At 39.8% G+C, this 22,043-nt stretch overlaps 1 protein-coding gene across 4 annotated transcripts in view; it reads left to right on the forward strand.

Moving 5' to 3' along the window:
- Positions 1–22,043, forward strand: part of Rfk (Riboflavin kinase) — a 304,267-nt gene that overhangs the window by 233,139 nt on the left and 49,085 nt on the right. Inside the window, exons 5-6 of one of the 4 annotated variants that reach the window (XR_010856941.1) lie at positions 1,620–1,709; positions 2,012–6,876. The exons of 1 other annotated variant lie outside the window; for it this stretch is intronic. Coding sequence is in view for 2 of the 3 variants with exons in the window: in XM_067126046.1 (XP_066982147.1) it covers positions 1,620–1,634 (15 nt within the window). In the remaining variant the exon portion in view is untranslated. Of the gene's footprint in view, positions 1–1,619; positions 6,877–22,043 lie in introns of those variants that run through there. 2 more of the 4 variants (XM_067126046.1, XM_067126047.1) reach the window with 2 other exon arrangements.

A 22,043-nucleotide genomic window follows, 5' to 3' on the forward strand; every position in this document is an offset into this window, starting at 1 on the left:
ATACATCTATCCCCATAAAGGAAAAGTTGGTGCAAAGATGTTTATGATGGTGGTGGATTCAATCAAAGGGTATCTTCCCAGCCTTTCAAACATTCAGCCAGCTTTTTGCAAGAAGAGCAGTAGGTATGATTTTGGGCAAATCAATGATAGTTGTATGCTTATAAATCCAAGATGTTATAGACTGGTGATAAGGATCTTTATTTGGACTAAGGAAAGTAGTGTGGGAATTGTCCTAATGTTCGTGCTAGAAAGGTAGCAGGTCCTACTGTCATGAGTGATTACTGAACACAATGGTTTGCAAGGTCTTTTGGCATATGGGACACACCTATGGTGGACCTGTTTGTGACAAGCCTGAACTTTTAAGCTTTTGATATACTTCTCAGCCCAGTTAAGCCAGCTAGAAGACAGATGCAGTATGCATCCTTGGAACAACCACAAGTCAGTACCTTTCCACATTCAAATTCTTTGGACACATTCTGGAGAAACTCTGCAACTCTCAGGACACAATGACTTCCAATTGCTCCTCTGTGGCCATTTGTGACCATTCTTTGTTGGACAGCAATCCTAGGAGCATCCCATTTGGGAAGAACCTTTTTATACAACATTTCCACAGATTGCATAGCTGTCTTAACAACCTTCATCTTCCCAACTGGAGGTTATCCAGCAGGATCTGTGAGAGAGGGTTTTTTCAGGATTCAGTATTAGCTGTTGAAAAGCCTTGCAGAACTTTAACTGTCAACCTCCACTAGGCTAAGCAGCACAGATTTGCTATTGGTGTAATGAGATGAGTGCCAATCCAGTAAACTATATTATTCCTTCAGTTTATGACTTGTTCATTTTCCTTTGCATACATAAAAACTGTCTTCACAGTCAAGGGATAGAGGGTTGCACTTGCAAAGGTACTTGATCCTCCTCTCAATGGGGGTTCTTTAGCAGACTTGAAGAGGCTTATTCATCATTTCAAAAAGAGGCTCCTTCTAGTTGCCAAACTTCATTATTGCAGTCTGTTTTCCTACATAAGAGCCTTATGTAGGATAAGTATCTACCTCAGACCTCACTCTGAAGATGGTCTTTTTTGTGATAAGTATCTCTTGAGACAGGTCAGTAAGCTTTATACCCTGTTTTGGAAGGTAACTCATTTCAGAGGATGGTTGGCAGTTGGACTATCATTTACCTGAGACTTCTTATCTGAAGATCTAGTAGCCTGGACTGCACCACAGCACTTTTTGCCCTCCTTTCCTGGTTTTCTGTCACTAGCAGTTCAGAGTACCTTTTAACTTTGTCATGGAAGGGTTTATCAGTCACTGTTTGCAGAGAGTCAGACACCTCAGGACTCCTCCAGACTCTTCTTCTCAGTGGTTAAAGGATAAGTCCATAAGAAAACAGGTATCCCAGTGGTTGAGATTGGTAATCCTGAGAGCATACAAGTATTCAACAAATGACAAAGCTAAGCAGTTAGGAGTGCAAGCCTATGAAGTTACAAAATCTTATCCACACTTGTGGCTTCTGTATAACCCTGATATATCTTCTGTTTTCTGTCAATGCTAGTATATTTTCATCACCATTAATTTCATGGGACTGTTCACAAATGGTTAGATATAAATTTTTATATTCCTTAGGCTAATACATGTTAGGGGAAATTGCCAAAAAACACTAACAGTGAAGCAGCAGTACTTTGTAGGGACTTCAAAGTAATGTTCCTCTTTAAGGTATGTTCTTCCTTGTACCTGCCATCTTCAGGCATTCGTACCAGGAATGAATGACATGATATACATCCAATTATGCCCCAACGCACCATGCATTGACCTTTTCACTTTAAATTCCTTTCATTTATTTTTTAATATTTGAAATGCTTACACCTTCACTGATTGCTCAATAGAAACAAAATTAATATAAATGAAACTCCTTGGTTAGCAGAATATAAACTTGGCTCAATCACCTGTCAACCATAAAAACTCCACCTATAATGACCTTCTCAGATTTTAAAAATACCTGTTTTTCACTACTCCAGACAAACTAGGTGTATATTTGTATTGACATCACTTAAAATGGGATGGAGGCGCAAAAGCTTAACAAGTGCTTTGACGTATGGACTTCTAAAATTGGAGCAGCCAACTATAGGATGATGCATTACCAAACCAACAGTGACTGTTCCATTTAAATTACCCACCTTTAAGGACTCACATGTAGTAATTTTCATAATTTCCTTGTTTTGAGTAGAAAATAATTGGAAAACATTGATAATTACATGTTTCTTCCAGTATTTAGTTTGATTTGTTCCAGTTTGCTATTAAATATATAGAATGAACATGAAAATATTCATCAAGAAGTACAGTAATGTGCTTCTAAAACCCATTCAAGATGTTGACTCGGCAACTGTGCTATTTACTTTTGGACTTCCGAACACATTTTTCATAGTCTATCAGCATGTTAGCATTATTAACAGATGTCATACATGTTTGACCGAGAAAATGGGGTTATTAATGAGCATTCTTTTAGATCAGCAAGTAAATAATGTAAAATGTAACGATGTTATTTGGACACGTTACATTCAGCCAGTCATTACCCAGCTGCCAGCCATTTCTAAGGCCATTTTTGTCTAATAAAAAAAACAAAGCATAGTTGTTGTTTGGTGTGTTTATTTTGGTAGTCCTGTCTACGTGAATCACTAGGACAAAGTTGATCAACATTTATTTCAGATATTTTCATAGGTATACAGTAACTTTCTATTACTTCCCATTGGCACAAGACTTTTAGCCACATTTTTTTTATAATTGTGGCACTTGAAATACTGTTTTGACAGTACTGTATGTTCACAGTGTCCCAAGATAATAGCAAAATCTGTCACTAGCTTTAGCTTTTGTCTGAGCGTGTGTTGAAAATCAATACAGTAAATTACAAGAAATGTGAGTTTGCCTTTTTGTTGGCTGAGTAAACAGATTTTTAATTTTGTGGAAACCAGATTCTCTCACCAGCAATTATGGAACCAGATATACATGTTACAAGAGTTAACCAAGGTTTGTGGGTTCCAAGCCTGTAAGGAGATTGTGTGGCCCTTTGGACCAACACCAAAAAGTACTTCAACCATTTTAGATCCAACATCATCTTATTCCAGATGTTGAAGTACTGATGACATCAATGTCATTCCTATAAAATTATTTGCTAACTTTGCGTTAGTTTTAATGTTTTCCAAAATAAAGTAAGAGGTATTGAGCTTTAAGACGACACTATTATCATCTTTATACCATGAAAAAGAATCTACATATTGTTATGTCTATAACTGCTCAGTTTGGCTTGCCACTATCAAATTTTGGGAAACCCCTTAGAATCTCAAAGGAATAAGTGCACAACTGTGCCACGCTTTTTTCTGGAAAAGTAGAACGCATGCCAGTTCATTGAATGTGAAACTATAGAACCTAGGTAACTGCCAAATATTTGGAACTGGCATAGCCATTACTTTTTCCATTTAGAGGAAGAACCTTAGTTTCAGGTTCCTTTGGATTGTAAAAAGCATATCAGTTGACTGCTATAGACAGCGGGAAAATTTATGTGGTACGAAAAAATAAATATAACTTGACAGTTTTGAAAAGTTTGTATCAGCAAAGGGAAGAATATTAGAGAGAGGGCTTTGACAAATTTGATGTCTATAGATGAGTTTTGGATGTGTGCAGAAGTGAACCAGTGTTGGTAAATGAATAATTTGCCATTGGAAAACCTAGAAATGCAATTTTAATATCTAGCTGGAAACACTGTATTGTGTTTGTCACACAAGAAACTGAATATTGTTCAGGGGATGTAAGTTCAACAGCATGACTGAAATATTGTATGATAAGAGAAAATTCAGTAAGAAAGGAGTCGTGCAGTTACTTACATGAAAAGATTATCATAAAGGTAGCCTATAATGGCGAGAGATAAGGGGAGTCAAATTTTAGGCATAGTAAAGAGGCAGGTCATTATATATTCATTTGTACATCATACATTTGCTGCAGTTTTGAATAAGCAAAGCACTTTGAGTAAAGAAATAGCAGTTTATAGAGTAGGTTCCCATCCCTGAGATCAGTTACATACAATGAAATGCAGTATACTATAAAGTGTAAACCAAAGGGAAGGGTTAATGAGAAAATTCAGCACAGAATTTTACTTCAAAAGCTTTCTTTGTGTAAAGATTAGAGGGATGGATCATATGTTATTAATCAGTAAGCTTGCCTTAACAGTAAATTGCAAGACCTCCATACTTACTCCGTTTGGAATGGAACCAGTCATATAGTCCAACCACTCCAATAATTTTCTCCTCATGGTTACAGAAGGATATTTTCATAAGGTGAGTCTGTAACCGATTCTCATGTGCCCTTTGTTGATCAAAGCATTTTCAGAAACCAATACATCTTCTTACATCATAAGAATGCAAAGGGTACACTCAACTGCATTTCCTTTCCTTTGTTGAGTGTAGCTTTAATTTATTTATCCCTTTATGTAATTTTATTATATTGTAGTTTCAGCTGTGCTCTATTGCTCTTGTCTCATATTTACTTTTCCAGTGAAATATTGTTTGTTAGTTGTCATTGTATGTGGTATAATTATAATGGTGGTGGTATACAGTAATTACATCGGCGGTGATGGTAGGTCTAGATTTTGTTTCCACTTCGTCTTGACAGGTGCTGTAAAACCAGTATATATCACATGGATGTGAATATTTTGGTTTAATGTACCATATTTGATGGCATATGACATACTTTTTTCCAAAAAAGACCCAGAAAATCACCCCTGGGTCTTACATGTTAATGTAATCCCTGATGCTCACTATGGTTGGCTAATTTTACACAAGATAGTCATTGCTACCTGGCCTGACTCCATTGTATAGTATTTACTTATACGACATTTATTATTATTATTATTATTATTATTATTATTATTATTATTATTATTATTATTATTATTATTGTCGGTAGATTACATAAGTTATGCTTGATGTGCGAGTTTCATTTTAGTAGATTCTTTTGATAAAGCATATTACAATTATGATAGCTGTAGATTAATGTACTGATGTAAACAGCCAAATCGAGAAACAGATGTTTGCAGATGTGTAACTATCACACATTTATTAAGAGTTGTGTTACAGTTGCTGACTTGTTAAAAACTTGCTCATTTTCAATGGTGACATCTCAGTGGTGACTTCCCTAAGTAAAAAATACAATAAATTTATAGTCATCTTTCACGCAATGGGGACTTGAAAACGTTTTGGAAAAGGCGAAAGCAACGTCCGAAATTGGCGAAATCACATCTCTACTTCATTTAAAATTTACAACAATTATAAATAAAGATAGGCTGCATTTTTTAACAAAGCTTTCTTAATTTAAAAAAAGTATCCCTGGATTATGTTCCATATAGTAACTAATGGGAATGAGGATATCTGTAGTGCTCAGTCAGCTGTCACTTGACAAATGGCAACGATGATGTTGGTAAAACTCAGTTAGCTGGTGAGTTTGAGAATGTCAGCATTACAAGAATGCCAGTGGTACATGATTGCAATTTTCATATTTTACAGTACAATAATGTGATAATGATATGTGCAATGTACTTAAGTACAGTAAGTAAAATAACAGTTTTATTAATAATATCATTAGGCAGTTCCCAGTTAACGGCGGGGGTTCCGTTCCTGGCCGAACTCCGCCAACCAAAAATCGGCAGTAATAGCACTCCTGATCCGCTTAACAGCGCATAATAACACTAATAACCCGCTGAACGGCGCCATTAAACGAGAATGGCGTCGACGTTAAGTGGAGATCGTCGCCAAAAATCCAGTTAATGGCGTCACTAGACAAACGCCGTAAAATTAGATCACCGGTAACCGATATCGCCAGTAAGCGGGGACTGCCTGTATTTGACTTTTGTCAATGGATATGGTCGGTGTCCAACACTTCACCCACACATTTTGGCGCCCTACTTGCCAAGTTTTGCTATGTAACACTTAAGTGAATTTGGGTTGTTTAGTTCAACTGTTGACATGCCAAGTGTACCTTGTCGCTGGTGCTCTACCCTACACAAAAAATTTTAGGTTTTTAGAGCTTTGATTTTATAAATTTGGATATGGGATTGTAAACCTGTGCACTGAAAACTTTTTCCTGAATATGCCCTACTGAAATGGGGGCATGTTTTATGTGCCGTCAAATATGGCACTTTTCAAATTAAAATATTTTGTCTATATTTTTGTGATTGAATTAATTTTAGATTTAGTTGCTATTAATATTTCAAGAATTTTTTTTATTAATTTGTACTTAACAGATCTGAAAATTATTTATGTATGGTAATAATGTCATGGTAAATGGATTTTTGACATATATGGTAGTTATATATTGTTAAGTTGAAATGTAGACTTGAGAAATGTTTTTATTTGTAAAATTTGTAGCTTATACTTTTAAATTTTATGAAGAGTAATTCACATCATAATTCTTATAATGAAAGTAGACTCCTCTAGAGGAATACTTTGTTGTAACATACATTTCTGCTGGAACTCATTATCAGCTAAATTTCAACAAACTTTGCAATTAGGTCACATCTGATACTCTTTTGATATCTAGTTTTATACTTGAAATTGAAAGATGAACTTGAAAAGTTGTTTTTGATAATTAGGATGATAGGACTCATCTCTTTTGTAACTAGATAAAGTCCATTTTATACTGTAATTAATTTATGGTAATATTTCTTTACATCAGGTCTGGATTTTGTTGTCAAACTAATGTTGTGTCTTTCTAATGATTAGGTCCCTTGTATATGTAACATTTTAATTTGAAAGTAAATGCAGTATTACTATGCTACTCTGTAAAGCAAAGAAAATGCAGTCATTGTATGTTATGGATAATAAAATTATTTTAGTAATGTAGTTTCCTTATATTAACCCTAGCTTCCAGACTCCTAGCCCCTTTTGGTGGGTGGGAGGAATCAGAGAGCAACTAGCTACCTCTGTCCTATGTACTGTAACATTAAATAAGCTAGGGCTTCTCGCCTTTTTTCCACTTTTTTCCTTGTTCATTGTCATGATTGGTTATTTGTTGCCAAACCAATAATGGTGCGGAATATGGATAAAATTCCTCTTAGAACAACAGCTCCAACAATATGTATTTATATAAAATAAACAACAACAAAGAGTACATACAATTTCTGTCAAAACACAGGACTCACCAATGAGAGCTGACTCACCAATGAGAGCTGACAATTACCATAAAAAACAAAACTTCAGTGTATGATGCAGAAGGAAGGCAATCTCTAAACAAATCATAGCTTCGGTACATAAAAAAGGCAAATTATTAATAATAGACAAAAAAATCACAGCAAGTAATTGTAACAAAATATATCTTTTAATACACTACAAGCTAAGTTGCAAATGATTAACCATGTCACTCCAAAATCACGAGATTTATTATCAAAATACAAGCACTATCAAGCTCGGCACCAAAAAACAGAAAACACAATCTAATTGAAATATAAGCTTATCAACCTGCTGAACACTGCCGGGTCTGGCCACTTGCTCCATCTTTTATGGAAATTTTAAAAGGTGGTCCTCATTCACTGCAATTAAAACCACAACTGGGATTTCAAGGTGGAAACACAAGTCTCTGGAAGTTATCAGCGGGCACTTTCTTTTGACGGTCTGTTTCAGTTCTCACTTTGTTCCTACACAAATACAGTAATCCCTCAATTATCTGGATCGCCATTATTCGGAGCTTGACATTATCTGACACACCCAGACCCAGGGATCAAGGCCTCAAAGATATAGATATATGTATAGATTTTTTAGAAAATTTGAAAAACCTGCCCTCTGACGGTTGGCAATGCAGCGCAGCCTCAAGAAAGGTTGGTAACGCTGCCTGCACTTGGAATGACTGAGAAAGGATTTTGGGGGTGAGGGAGGCCTCGAGAAGTTTCCATGGTTTGCGGGGGTGGTGGAGGCGGGTATCGGATGGCTTGGCTCCATCGGAGAGGAGGGACAGTAAGGCTGTGTAGAGGAAGGCTCAGAGGAGGGGGATGTTTTGGAAGGTGGGTAGAGCTGGGAAGCTGTTTCTGTGGCTGGGAGTGGGTGGGGATGCAGTGTTGGATGGTGAAGAGGGCTAGGTAGACCTCACTTGTGTTTTTATGTTTATGATACAGTAATTCACATTTTATTCAAGGATATGTACAGTACTGGGATATGGTAGAGAGAGAGGAGATAGAACAAAAACCGAGGTATGTTTACATCAAAATATAAGCACAGTAACATACACATTCCTTCACATTTTTTATTTATAATTTATGCTACAGTATTCACGTTTATATTTTTACTGTATTTTCTCATTTTTTTATTCTTTCGAACCCAAAAGATACACGTAATACTGTACATAGGGTACAAGAGAGAGAGAAAGAGAGAGAACAATAACCGAGGTCTGTTTACATCGAAGTCTAAGCACAATAACAGACACTCCTTCACTTTTTTATATATATTTTATGCTGCAGTATTTTTGTTTATATTTTTACTATATTTTCTCATTTATTTATTCTTTCAAACCAAAAGATAAGCGCAACCATGTGCGTAGGCTACAAGAGAGAGAGAGAACAACTGAGGTATGTTTACATCAAAGTCTGAGCACAGTAACACACGCACATCCTTTACTTTTTTATTTATATTTTATGCTACAGTATTCTTGTTTATATTTTTACTGTATTTTCTCATTTTTTATTCTTTCAAGCCAAAAGATAAATGCAATCGTGTGCGTAGGGTATGTATGTATGCACACACTCATTCCATGCTGTCAGTGAACTTGCTACGCTCAGCACAGCTGTCAACCAGAAACATTCCATTGATGGTGTGGGTGCACAGGTTGCAAGCACACTCAGCACAGCTGTCAACCAGAAACATTCCATTGATGGTGTGGGTGCACAGGTTGCAAGCACACAGCACAGCTGTCAACCAGACACGTTCCAGGATGATGGATGTATGACAGACAAGTTTGGTCATTAGGATCAGTGTTAGCGACAATTGGTCTTGACACCTTGACGTTTCGAGGAATTGTTCAATCTAGGAAGGCAGTCAGTTAGTCGACACTCTGAAGATGTTACTATTCGGCTCTGTCCCTGTGGACCGTTGGTATAACAGCCATCGACTAGGCACATTGAAAATATCTCTTCTCGTTGATCAGCGAAGTTAGCAATAATTGGGTCAGGTCAGTACTTGAATAAATGACCTTCTAGAACTTCAAATGCTGTTGCCGCCTAGGAGACATCTTTCTCATCCATGATTCAAGTCTTGGGCTTACAACTTCCCGTCGTTTTGCCTGATTCATCGGGAGATCAACAATACCTCCAAACTAAGTTCCAACAACTTTTTACTGGTTCCTACTCAGTCAAGAAGTGGTGTCTAGGAGCTCCATTTCTTTTGATTTGATGCAGTTACACTCCTCCTGTGAGTGGGAGATGTAAGCAGTGGCTGCTGCTGCTGTAATTACCAGTTGATCCAAAACCTGAGGAAAGAATATTATTTGGATCTTAAAACAGTTCTTTTTAGACTTTCAAGAGTCTCAAGATCCAAGATGGACACTCCCCAGAATGATAGCAACGACACCACGGTAGTGCCATGGTCAACAAAGGTCCTAGTGTCCTTTCATCTGCTCTATTGCAGTGCAAGTACACGAACAGACAGAAGAGAATTCAGTACAGTGGCCAACCAGACATCCCAAGCAAATGAGCGTACCCTGAATGTCTTGGTGGACATCAGTACATTTCGGACCAGGTCCTTCGAGGCCAGGGGCATTGGTCTGACCATCACATTCAGGAAGAACCTGTCGGTTGAGTACTAGGATGGAATGTAATCGTGCAGACCACATTCATCTCCTTTTACCCTGGGACCTTGCCCATAGATCCTTGGACTCCATTTTCCTTGGATCCTGTGGTGGACGCTCAACAAATCATGTAGTTCACCCAGCTCTTGAGGGACAGGTTGCAACTCGCCTAAGGTGTGCAGCTGCAAGGTGTGTGTGGGACTGGCCTCCTCCCTTTCTCCTGTCTTCCTTCCTCTTCCAGTGGGCAGAGGAACAGTGAACAAGCCGTCACATGCTGGACTAGCGTGCATGCAGGTGGTCTAGATGACTGAGTATCCTATCTATAATCTAGCCCTATTTGGATTATTTGATGCAAATCCTTCCTTCTCTCTAGCAAAGGGAGAGAGGGAATGACTATGAGCAAACCAATTGGTTATTCTTAGCTTTATAACCTCCGACACTGGAGGTTTATCCAAACATTTTTGAATTCTTTAATTCGAAATTCCCAGAAGTCTGACAATTGGACATCTCTCTTGTTCAGTAGATCAGAGTTATGGTCTCCTTTCTTTCCTCTTTCATGACCAGGAAGAGGGTACCCAGGTGAGCCGAACTACCAGTCATTTCAGAGATTTACTTAGAGTCCTCCCTCCCAAAGTAAGTCTCCCATATGTAAAGACCAAGGATTTGCATTCATGTAGGAACAAGTAACAAATTTTTCAAGTAATGTGTATTTTTCCTAACATACAAACCTGAGGTCTTTACATAAAGGGCCCACCTCTTACCACCCCTCATTCTCTTACCTGGGCCAAAAAGTAAACTGCATAGAATTGAATGCACTCCGACTTGGTGGACAGTGCTTCCCCCACTACCATGAGTAACTGTTACCATAACTACCTTGCAAAAGTTTAATGGCCGGATTTCCAGCTCACTGAAAGTTAATCCTATATGGAAAGACCTCAGGTATGTATGTTGGGAAAAATACAAATTACTTAAAAATTTGTCATTTTTAAATAATTCTATGGTTATTGGAGATGTAATATCAACAGTGATAAATTACTCTCTTGTGTACTGTTATGTGTTATAATCATACTTAGAGTCAACAAAACTCGTAATGAAATACTGCACAGTTCAGGCAAAGTAAAAAATATGGCGATGTCAGACCACATTCACCTCATTGTACTTTTGGGACGTTGCCGTCCTTGGACATGTTTTCCTTGGGCTCTGTGATGGCTGCCCAACAAATTGTGTAGTTCACCCACCTACCTTATGGGGACAGATAGCATCTCCTCTAGGATTTTCAGTAAGCAAGAGAGAGTGCGTGGGTGACTGGTCTCCTCCCTTTTCTCTTACCTTTCTGTCTCTAGGGCAGACAGGAAGGCAGCAGGCCACCACACGCTGAAGAGACAAGATTTGCAGGAAAGTCATGATGGGTATCCTGTCCTTCATCTTGTTTATAGATTAATTGGGTGCATGTCCCCCCTCTCTTTAGACAAGGGAAGAGGGGTAGAGTGAAACAAACCCATTATTTTTAATACCAAGTTTTATTGTCTCTGATACATACTTTTTCCTTCAAGCCTTCAACAAAGGTAGTGAAAACATACTCATTACTTCATGCCCAGAAGTCTAGCAGTTGCAACATCTTATGTGTCCAGCTAGGTAGAGGTGCAGGATATTTTCCTCATCTCTTTCAGACCAGGAAGGTGTTCCCGGGTGGGGAGAACCAACCAGTTGGTTCAGAGATTTGCCCAGAATCCCCCCACCAATGGGTAAATCTCCTTTGTAAAGAACAAAACAAAAGTTTGTACTTGTTTAGGAACAAATTGTAAGTTTTTAAAGTAATTTGTGTTTTTCCTAACATACAAACCTGAAGTTTTTTACATTTATGTCCCTCGGCCACCCCTTATTCTGGTACCTGGGCCAGACGGTGGGTAGACAGGGCTTCCCCTCACCTGTCAGTAGTTAACAACCTTCTCAGAAAGTTAATGAGCTTTCCAACTTGTGTTCTTAAGCTGAATCCTATGTAAAGAACTTCAGGTTTGTATTTTAGGAAAAATACAAATTACTTGAAAATTTGCTGCATTTAAATTTTTTATTGGCCCTGTTGGCTTCAGTTAGGATCTTTAAGAGACTTAAAATCACAAAAAAAACCAGAATCGAAATAAGAAAAATATAGTTTCGATAAACATAAATCTCATTCCCACATTTCCTCCCTCCCAAGTCGCTTCATTCTGCCTGAACAAGTAGCTCTCAACTGTATTTACAAACTTACAATTTTATCAATCAGTTAATCATTTCCTGTGGCACCCACGGGGATGCATAGGGCCTCAATGAACTCGCGCCACCACATTCTGTCCTAGGTTAACTCCTCAAGATCCCCCCAACACTCGTCTCCTGCTTCCCGCCTCATTGTCCTCAACCAAGTCTCCTCTGGCCTACCTCTACCTCTTCTACCAAGGGCAACCCACCCCTGTGTATCTCATACCTATTCTCTATCTTCTATACACGTGGACTAGCCACCAACAGCGTGAGAACCTAACATACCCATCGACCGGCTGCACCCCTGTTACTTCTCTGATTCTGTTATTTGGTATCCTATCATTGAACTGTACCATAACTCATGCCCATAAATAAAAATTCTCCTAATCATTATCTTATAAATTTTGATTTTTGTATGCACAGAAAAATTACTATTATTCCAAATATTTTTAAGCATTCCCATTGCCTGATGAACCTTTTGTAATCTTTCCATAAATTCTGTGCTCAGAGAACATCCTTATCTAAATAAGTACCTAAATATTTAAACTTATCCACTTGCTTTACAACTAAGCCTTCAGTTAGACAATCCTGTGCCTTTTCAATATTCATATTCATGATTTCAGTTTTTTTCACTATTAATAACCAAACCAACCTTTCGACATTCACTCACTAGACAGTCCAACACTCTGCATCTTTTCTGGTCCTTTGCAGATCAAAACCATATCATTAGCATAATGCAAGTCAAGAAGTTTCCCATTTTCTCCCCAGGGTATATCTGCATCCATTTCTCTTTTAACCCTTCTCATAACGTAATCTACAACCAGTACAAACAACGGAGGAGACAGAATGCCTTCCTGAATCACATCAGACTTAACTTCAAATGGATTACTCAAACACCCATCAACCACCACTTTACAAGATGTACCTTCATGCATGTTCATAATAACCAGTCACAAACTTTTCTGGTATTCCATAATGCCCTCATGATTTTTCCCATAATCCATCTCGAAATACTGTCAAAGGGGTTTTCAAAATCAACAAAACAAAGACTTAACAGAGTTTTCATTTCATTAGCTTGCTGCATTAAATGCCTAACTATGAAGATCTGATCACTGCAACCCTACCCCTTTCTAAAACCGGCCTGCTCATCTCTTAGAATATCATCAACCACTGGCTCCAACCTATTCAACAATACTCTACTGAAAATTTTCAAGACTACAGGTGACAAAGTGATTCCCCTCCAACTGCTACACCTACTCAGATCTCCTTTCTTTGGAACTTTAATGATCACACCGTTCTTCAAACTTAATGATATTATCCCCACCACCCATATCTCACTGATTAATATCTTCAAGACAAATACAGGCAGTCCCTGGCTAACGGAGGAGGTTCCGTCCCCAGCCAAGCGCTGCTAACCGGAAATCGCTGAAATCCCCCCTTAACGGCGCCATTAACTGGAGATCGACGCCGAAATCCCTGCTTAACGGTGCCATTCCAGAGACCGGCACTGTTAACCGGAGATCAGCGCCGAAAATCCAGTTAACAATGTTGCTGCTGGCAAGCAGGGACTGCCTTTACTTTTCTATCCTCCTCCACTTTAAAGATTTTCAGGAATAAATTATTCTCTCCTGGTGCCTTATAACTCTTTAACTGTTTTATTGCCTTACTACTTCTTCTTGCCTGATCTCTCCTTCATCAATATTAAATCTTCCCGAGCAGGCGGTATATCCTCTTCTCGAGGGACTGGTCTATTAAGAACTATCTCAGAGTGCTCTTTCCATCTATTTCTGATTTCAACATTTTTGGTCAATAAATTACCTTCCATATCCCTGACTGGTATATCCTTACGCTTACCAGCACTGCCATTCAGTTCTCCAATTGCTTTATTGCTTGATATGCTATCCTCTGACTCTGACGATCATTTTTATTAATTAATTTTTCAGTTTCCACAACCTTTTCATTAACAGATCTTCTTTTGTCTCTCTTAGTTAGTCTTAATTTCTGAATCAAAACTCAAGTACTTGGTTCTTGCTAATTCAAGATTCATCATTAACAAGATGCATCTCACTCCTCAATTTTGCCTCACCTCTCTTTTTAATCATATCCCATGTTTCCTCAGACATCCATATCTTTTTCCTCAATCTGAGTCTCCTTCTGATCGTACAACCAGCAGCCTCATGCATAGTTTTATTCACATTCCCCGACATCTAATATACACTTCTCCCTCCCTCCTCCAATGTTTCCAACACCAAAAACCTGTTTCTGCATTCTGTTCTAAACTCCTCCTTTTCCTCTCCTTCCCTTCTAAGCATATCAATATCATACTTATCAACAACAGGTTTTCCCTTCTTCTGACTTTTTAGCTTAAGTCTTATTTTTGCAATGCTGAGATAATGATCACTACCAATAACTGCTCCCCGATTAACATGAACATCTAGCAAAGAGCTTCTATGCCTTTTACTAGCATGGTGACACCCATGTCATCTTGTGTATATTGTGATGTTGAAAAAGTGTGCCCCCAGTGACTAAGTCATTTGCTAGACAGAAACTCCCAAACCTTACTCCATTTTCACTCATCCTATCACCGACACCCATCTTACCCATACAGGTCTCAAATCTCATTTGAGCAGCCCATTATTGCATTGAAGTCTCCAATACAGATCAAAACATCATGTCTAGAAACTCTTCGTATTCCTTCCAGCAGCTTTCCATAAAATGCATCTTTCCTTTCATCAGGTGCATCATTAGTGGGTGCATAACATACAAAGAGACTGATGCTACCATGGTTTGACACGAACTGTGCGTACAACAATCGCTTGTCCATAGGATCCTATTCACATACTGTAGAGCCTTCTTTGCCTTGCATCCCAACATCAATCCGACTCCCTGATAGTGCTTTCCATCCCATCAGCCAGATGTCAACAAACATAAATTTTCTCCAAATCCAATTTATTGACTCCAGTTAATCTTGTATATGTTACAGCACAAATGTCTAATTCATATCTTTGAAAAACTGCCACAACTCATCAATTTTGCTATCCTGATTTAGCATTCTCACATTCCAATTGCCAAATTTTATAGTATTTTTAGCATGAATAAAAGAATTGGGAGACCATGAGATTCTTAGCACCCCCTGCCCATTTAAGGGCTACATGGGACTGGGGGCCATTCCTCTTCTGTCAGAGTCCATCAAGGTTTCTTTGGCTAACTACATGAACATTTCACCACAGTGTTGCAGTCGCAGTAGGCAGGTAACTTGCCTGCATGTCCACACCCGAAAGGTTCAGCTATGCTGAGGCCAACCACACACTGGCGTGCTTCCCAGCCCTTTCACTCTCAAGGAGTTCATCTGCCTGAGAAGCAAACACCCCCCTGCTCCCAGGGTCATTGATTTGTGTGGGTAGAAGGTAATCACTCCCTCACTAGCTATATATACAATATATATACAGTAATACCCCGAACTTGCGTGAATTCACAGACACCCGAACTTTTCATTGGAACCTAATTGTCATACACGAGTTTTTCACAGACATGCAAACATTTGTGAATGCTGAGAAACCCTGCAAAAGTGTTTATATTTAATTATTTATGTAATTTGTAGATTTTCAAGCTTTTGTGTGTAAATTAAATAACATTAAATAATAAAAATAATCATTCTCTCTCTCTCTCTCTCTCTCTCTCTCTCTCTCTCTTACTAAGATGAGAGAATTTTTATGGTACACAGACATATGTTTATTAGTTTTGTATGATAAATTAATTATTTATCCAATAATAAATACTAATTTCCCAATATTAATAAGGTTAAATAATAATAATACTAATAAAACTGTAATTACAAAATTTATATTATGTATGTGATACATATTTTAAACAAACAAATATTCCCGTATCTTTTGTGAACATGCTCAAGGGCAAAGCTATCAAATATGTCTTATTCTATGTGACAGGCTGGGGGAGTGTTGCCAATAGCCAGTTAAAGGATTCCTAAGTAATCTCTCTCTCTCTCTCTCTCTCTCTCTCTCTCTCTCTCTCTCTCTCTCTCTCTCTCTCTCTCTGTGTGTGTAATAATTCATAAATAATTTCACTCTCTTAACGTAAGGACAATTCTCTCTCCGTGATGAGTAGGCTACTTGTATGTAAATAATTGTGTAAATAAATTAGTTTTTTAAGTCATCATTTTAAAAACTGTAGTCTCATTGAGCCTTCCCAAGATTGTAGACGCTCTCATCATCCTTCGCAATTATATAGCTAACAACACCAGCAAGAAACAGTATGTTGTGGTTAAATATCACAACATTTTTGGTCCTTCGAACCGGATTGCAAGGGCGAGAGCGATCTTCGACGGTTGTGCTAGTGAGACTATGGTATTTTAATGTGTTAGGCTAGGGCATTCGCAACTGCCCAATAGAATCCCCGATGTTGAAGGGGCTGAGATCGAGTCAATTAGAGAACCCAGTGGACTAGGAGTCATTTTGAATCTGGTAGCCTACCCTTTTGGAGACGTAGGTATAATTAAATAATTTTGTACATAGGCAGTAATGATTTAAAAAATAATCCAGTGCTTGATGTTTGGGAACGTTATCGCACCTTGGTAGAGCGCTTAAGACAGATTGCAGTTACTGTTGCTTTATGCAATGCAGAAACTAGAACGTACAAAGAAACGAACCGTTTCAACATTGATCCTGATGTGGAAAACTTTAATGCTCGTTTGAGAAGGTATTATGCTAGACGTAGGAGATATCAGGTTAGGCATTTACCAATGAATGCATGGGTGTACCAACGAAACCAGACAGCCGATAATGTTCATTTCATCCTTAGTGTAAGAAGTGTGCTTGCCAATTGCTTCACGAAACTCGTGCGTAATGAACATGCCTGTCAATCAGTGGAGTAAAAAGCCGAAACTCTAGTCTTGGTCCATCGTTTTGTTTTGTTTGAAAACACAGTTTTATTGCCATACACATTTCTATTCTTCCTATACAGATTAAAGTAGTCACACCCTCCTCTTTACACATTGGTAACGTAATTCAATCACCTTCTTCCATCAAAATGATGAACCACACAGAACCTAAGTTCTTTACTGCTGTAACTAACCTGCTACGACACACTTTAGACCAATCACACCGAGACCTCGTCGAGTCTCATAGCTTGTCTGTATATGAAGAAACGTTTAATAGAGTAAAAGTGGATGAGAAAGTACTTAAAGATGTGTACGTCCAGCCATTAGTAACTATTGACCCCGAAGTTGAAAGGGAAGTTAAGAAAGTCTTAGACCGCACTCGTAAGGCTGTAACCTTGATCATTGATGGAATAAGTTCCCTAACGAACTCTGTTCGACCCAAGAAAGAATTGCCACGACTTATGGAGATTCCCTTGCCCACCTTCAGAGGGAAGAGAAGCGAGTATAGCAATTTCATAGAATAGTTTAATGTGCTGGTTCACGATCGACCTGATCTAGAAGATGTGACTAGATTTACTTATCTAACTGGATTGTTGAAAGGAGTGCCCCTCAGACTGAATAGCAGCCTGAGTATAACTGCGCATAACTATGCCATAGCAAGAAAGCTGTTGAAAGGGAGCTATGGTGACACACACCAAGAGTTGGTCGTGTTGCACCGCAAGTTAACCGATTTACCCGTGCCTAAGTGTAATCATCAGGATTTGCGGAAGTTCAGAGTTGAAGTTGCTGCCCTTACGGAACAAATTAGGCGGCTTAGTGGGGCAGCATTGGACCATGGTATGTTACTTAGCCTATTGTGTTCAGAAATTATCAAAAGGTGATGTGTATCGTCGCATTACTGATCATCTGAGAAAGTGTGACTTTAATCTTGACGAAATGTATTCTGCTATCGATTACATAATTCGCTCATGTGAGAATGATGCCCTCCAGAAGGGAGAGGGTCTTTTAGTTGATGTTCAAACTGAAACTGTACGCTCGAGCACCTCACGCTCCGAAAATTGCCCATTCTGTAACTGTAATCACACAGCGTATCAATGTACCAAATTTTCCAGTGCTGCCGCCAAAAGGCGCCAACTAGTACTCAATCACAGATGTTTTAATTGCTTAGCTACAGGACATGCGAGTTATCAATGCCCCAGTAGACGAACTTGTAAACTCTGTAATGAAAGGCATCACCACCTCATTTGTGAAGGGAGTGGCAACAATAGATTGTCTCACAATGTGTTCTCGGGAAATCGTTCTAATCATACACACCCGAGTCCGTCCCACCAAACAATCGCCCAACCAGTGGTCCAACACCGAAAGACTGTCACAGTCACCCCTGAATCCTCCTAAGGAAAATGTGTGAATCGAACTCGATCAACCGTTGTAGCCAGTCATGATCGTAGTGATCAAAGTAAAAGTAAAGTAAATGAAAAACCTTCCACCAGTATGAAAACTGTAAAAAATGAACCAACTGCTAAATTACCCACCACCTTGTTACCCACCGCTACAGTAGTTATGTATAATCAGAAATAACCAGTTACTACCAGGATGTTTTTGGATACTGGTAGCCAGAGGAGCTTTATTTCAACATCATTGGCTCGTAAACTGAGATTGAAGGTAATAAGAGAGGTAAAGTTAAATTTAGCCCCCTTTGCTTCTCAATCAGTCACGGGAGAATACGAGATAGTTGGTGGTAGAATTCATCTGGGGAAATGCATGGTTAGAGTAAAGTTAGTTGTTCATGATCATGTTGATACCCCCATTCATAATTTGGGATTAGTAAACGTCATAAAACAACTGGAAGATAAGGGATACACATTAGCTGATAGTAAAGCGAAAAGTGATTTGCCGAAAGACATCAATCTTCTCATTGGAGCAGATTATTTTAGTTATTTTGCTACTGGAAGGGAAAGGATAGGTGGCATAAATATGTTCTTTTCTCATAATGGCATAGGACCCTACGGGAAAACACCGCACTGGGCACTGCAAGGTGTCGTGAAATAAAATGTGTGCGCGTTGAGAGTCCACAGAATCATAGAAAATGAACGTGATGTAGATTGTTGGGGGAGACTGGACACCCTGGGTATTTCCCCTGACGAACAATTCACCGAGTCAGAGACAACTGCGATGATACAGGTGCAACAGAGTGTAGAGAAGATGCAATTGGGTTATCAGGTTAGCTTACCTGTCAAAGGGACGTAACATCCACTAACAATTATTGTAATGCTGCCGTGCAGCTTAGTGCTTTGGAAAAGCAGTTTCAGAAGGATCCTGGGTACAGAGAGTCGTACTAGCGAGTCCTTGATACTTATTTGAGCTCAGGCTTCATTGAAGAAGTTTCTGACCCCCAGAACGATGGATGTTCTATGCCTCACTTTGGCGTGAGGAAAGAGAGTAGCACAACTCTGTTGCGCATTGTTTTCAATGCGTCTTCTAAGCGTAAGGGCAAATTGTCCCTGAACAACTGCCTGTATGCTGGCCCGAATTCGGTCAAGCTTCTGTATGACCTATTGTTGAGGTTCCGATTGAATCCCTATGCTGTCAGTAGTGATATCAGTAAGGCCTTCCTCCGAATCCTACTGCACCTTGCAGATCGTAAGTACGTACGATTCCTTTGGCAACAGGAGCCTAGTAAAACGACAACCTACGCCTTCAGAGCAGTGGTTTTTGATGTCACCACCAGTCCGTACCTTCTGCAACTGGTGTTACACACACATCTAAGGGACAATGGGAGAGAAGAGCTGATGAAGTCATTTTATGTGGACAACTTTTTGAAAACTTATGATTCAGTGCCTGAGATGAAAGCTGAGTGCAAGCAAGTGAAAGCGTTGTTGGCAGACGCAGGTATTCCCTTAACAGGTTGGGCAAGTAATGTGGTGGAGTTTGATGAGGAAGTGGAAGCTGATGAACCAAATGTGGTGACTGTGTTAGGTATGAAGTGGGGTAGAAGTAAAGATGTGCTGAGTCTGAAGGCTGGAAAGAAGATGAATGAGTCTGTTGAGGGATGGAAAACTCACGAAACGTAAGTTACTTTCATTGCTTGTGTCGAATTTTGACCCATGAGGATTGGTTAGTCCAGTATTCGTGAAAGGAAAGCTATTGTTGCAGGATTCGTGGGAAGAAGGCGTTGAATGGGATGAGGTGCTGTCGCTGGAGAGGCAACATCAAGGTCAGGAGATACTCGAGCAGTTTGAGTCAGTAGAAGTTTTGGAGTTTGAGAGAGGAGTGATCGTGAGACAGATTGAGCTCCATGTCCTTGCTGATGCCTCCAGTAAGGTTTACGGAGCAGTAGTGTATGTTAGGGATGCAGTAGGAAATAGTCAGCCACTTACTTCTAGGATGCGAGTTACGCTGCGTAAGCAAAGTAAGTTGTCAATTCTCAAATTAGAATTGTTAGCTTTAGTGGTAGCTTTCAGGTTAGCTGGTCGCCTGTTTGGATTGTGGAATTTTGCTTGTGTGGTCATGTGGACCGATAGTTTGGTTGCCAAAACTTGGGTAGAGACTAAAGAATCCAACCATCATTGTTTCATTTCTAATCGAGTAGGTGAGATCCTATTCCTACAGAGATGGCATGAGATCCAGGTGAAGTATGTCCCCACCAAGTTAAATCCAGCTGACATCCTCACGCGAGGCATGAACACCAAAGATCTGATGCAGAGCGAGCTGTGGCGAAATGGCCCCATTTTTTTTGTCCGACAGTCCTGTAGACACACCCCCTCAAGCCTGTAAGGCAACGATAGATGATGAGTTGTGCCTGACAGTTGCAGTCAGGGAATTGAAAGATGAAGGTGAACTCAGAGTGGGGAGTAAGGTTTTGTTTACTTATATGTTAAATGTAATGCGCAACGTATTGAAATTTGTACGTTCAGACGCTGACCCTGTAAAGTCCCAGCTCAACATGTTCTCTATAGTGAACATCCCGTTTTCTGTGGTGCCTTCACATCAACCTGGGGTCGGCCAGAACACGTTTATCACCATAATTGTAAATTGTATATTCTGTTGTCTTTCCAAATGATCATGCTTTATGTACATTTAACGAAGTATTTATGTTATGCACCGAACATTATCGATCACTATGTTTTCTGTATGAACCTGTCCTGTTTTTGTAGAGAATTAGTTTGACCTCAGGTCACCTGTAAATCTTTGTACCTGCGGTCTCTGCAAAGTACGCAGACGTCCGCACCCCACTTTATAAACAGCTCGCTTCATCAGTAAACCAGCAGTACTTGTCTTCCTGCTCATTATTTCACACCTCTCTCACAGTGGTGACCCCGGGGTGGTTCCCGGAAGCCATTAACGGACCAAACGGCGACTAAGTCTTGGTCCGATGAACCTTACCCATGCCCCTAACGGACTAACTACAGCACTCTAACAAAGCGTTCAGGCGTTTACCGACCCTCGTCAGCAGGTCGCCAGCGTCATTAGCGGACCCACACGGCACGCTCCCCCAGCATGTATTGGTGCTAGTATTCCCTCACACTCCAAGTGAGAGTGCGAAATGAGCATGGACGCGGACATTCCCAACCACGTACAAATTACTGCAAACCTCTCGGAGGCAGGCACCTCCCTCTCGCAACCCCTTCTCGCGTGCACCTCCACGCCATTACTGGCACCCCACACAATGACCCCCCCCCCCGATGGACCAACCAAAGACAGCCCTTAACATAACGCTGTTGCCATTTACCAGGGAAAAAGCAGCATCCTAGTTCTACAGGGTCGAGGGGCAGTTCAGGGTAGCAGGTCTAACAGACGAGGTGTTGAAGGCGGACATCGCCATCAACGCCCTCCTGGAGGAGATATGCAGGAAGGTCGCCCCGTGGTTAATGACGACGTCGGTCCCCGCCACCTTCCAAGAACTGAAATCCTCTTGTCAAGACCTGTTCCTGCCATTCTCCAAGAGAACTGCCCGCGCCCTCGACCTCGCCCTCAACCCCCAGCAGGAGGGAAACCTCTTGGAAACGTGGCATACCCTCCAGGACCTCCTCCTCCTCCCCAAGACTGACGACAATGGCAGGCGCAAAGTAATCAGCCTGTCGAGGGAGATCTTCCTGCAGCAG

Source organism: Macrobrachium rosenbergii, chromosome 23 (genome assembly GCF_040412425.1).
Source record: "Macrobrachium rosenbergii isolate ZJJX-2024 chromosome 23, ASM4041242v1, whole genome shotgun sequence".
In the NCBI taxonomy this organism is placed as follows: Eukaryota; Metazoa; Arthropoda; class Malacostraca; order Decapoda; family Palaemonidae; genus Macrobrachium; species Macrobrachium rosenbergii.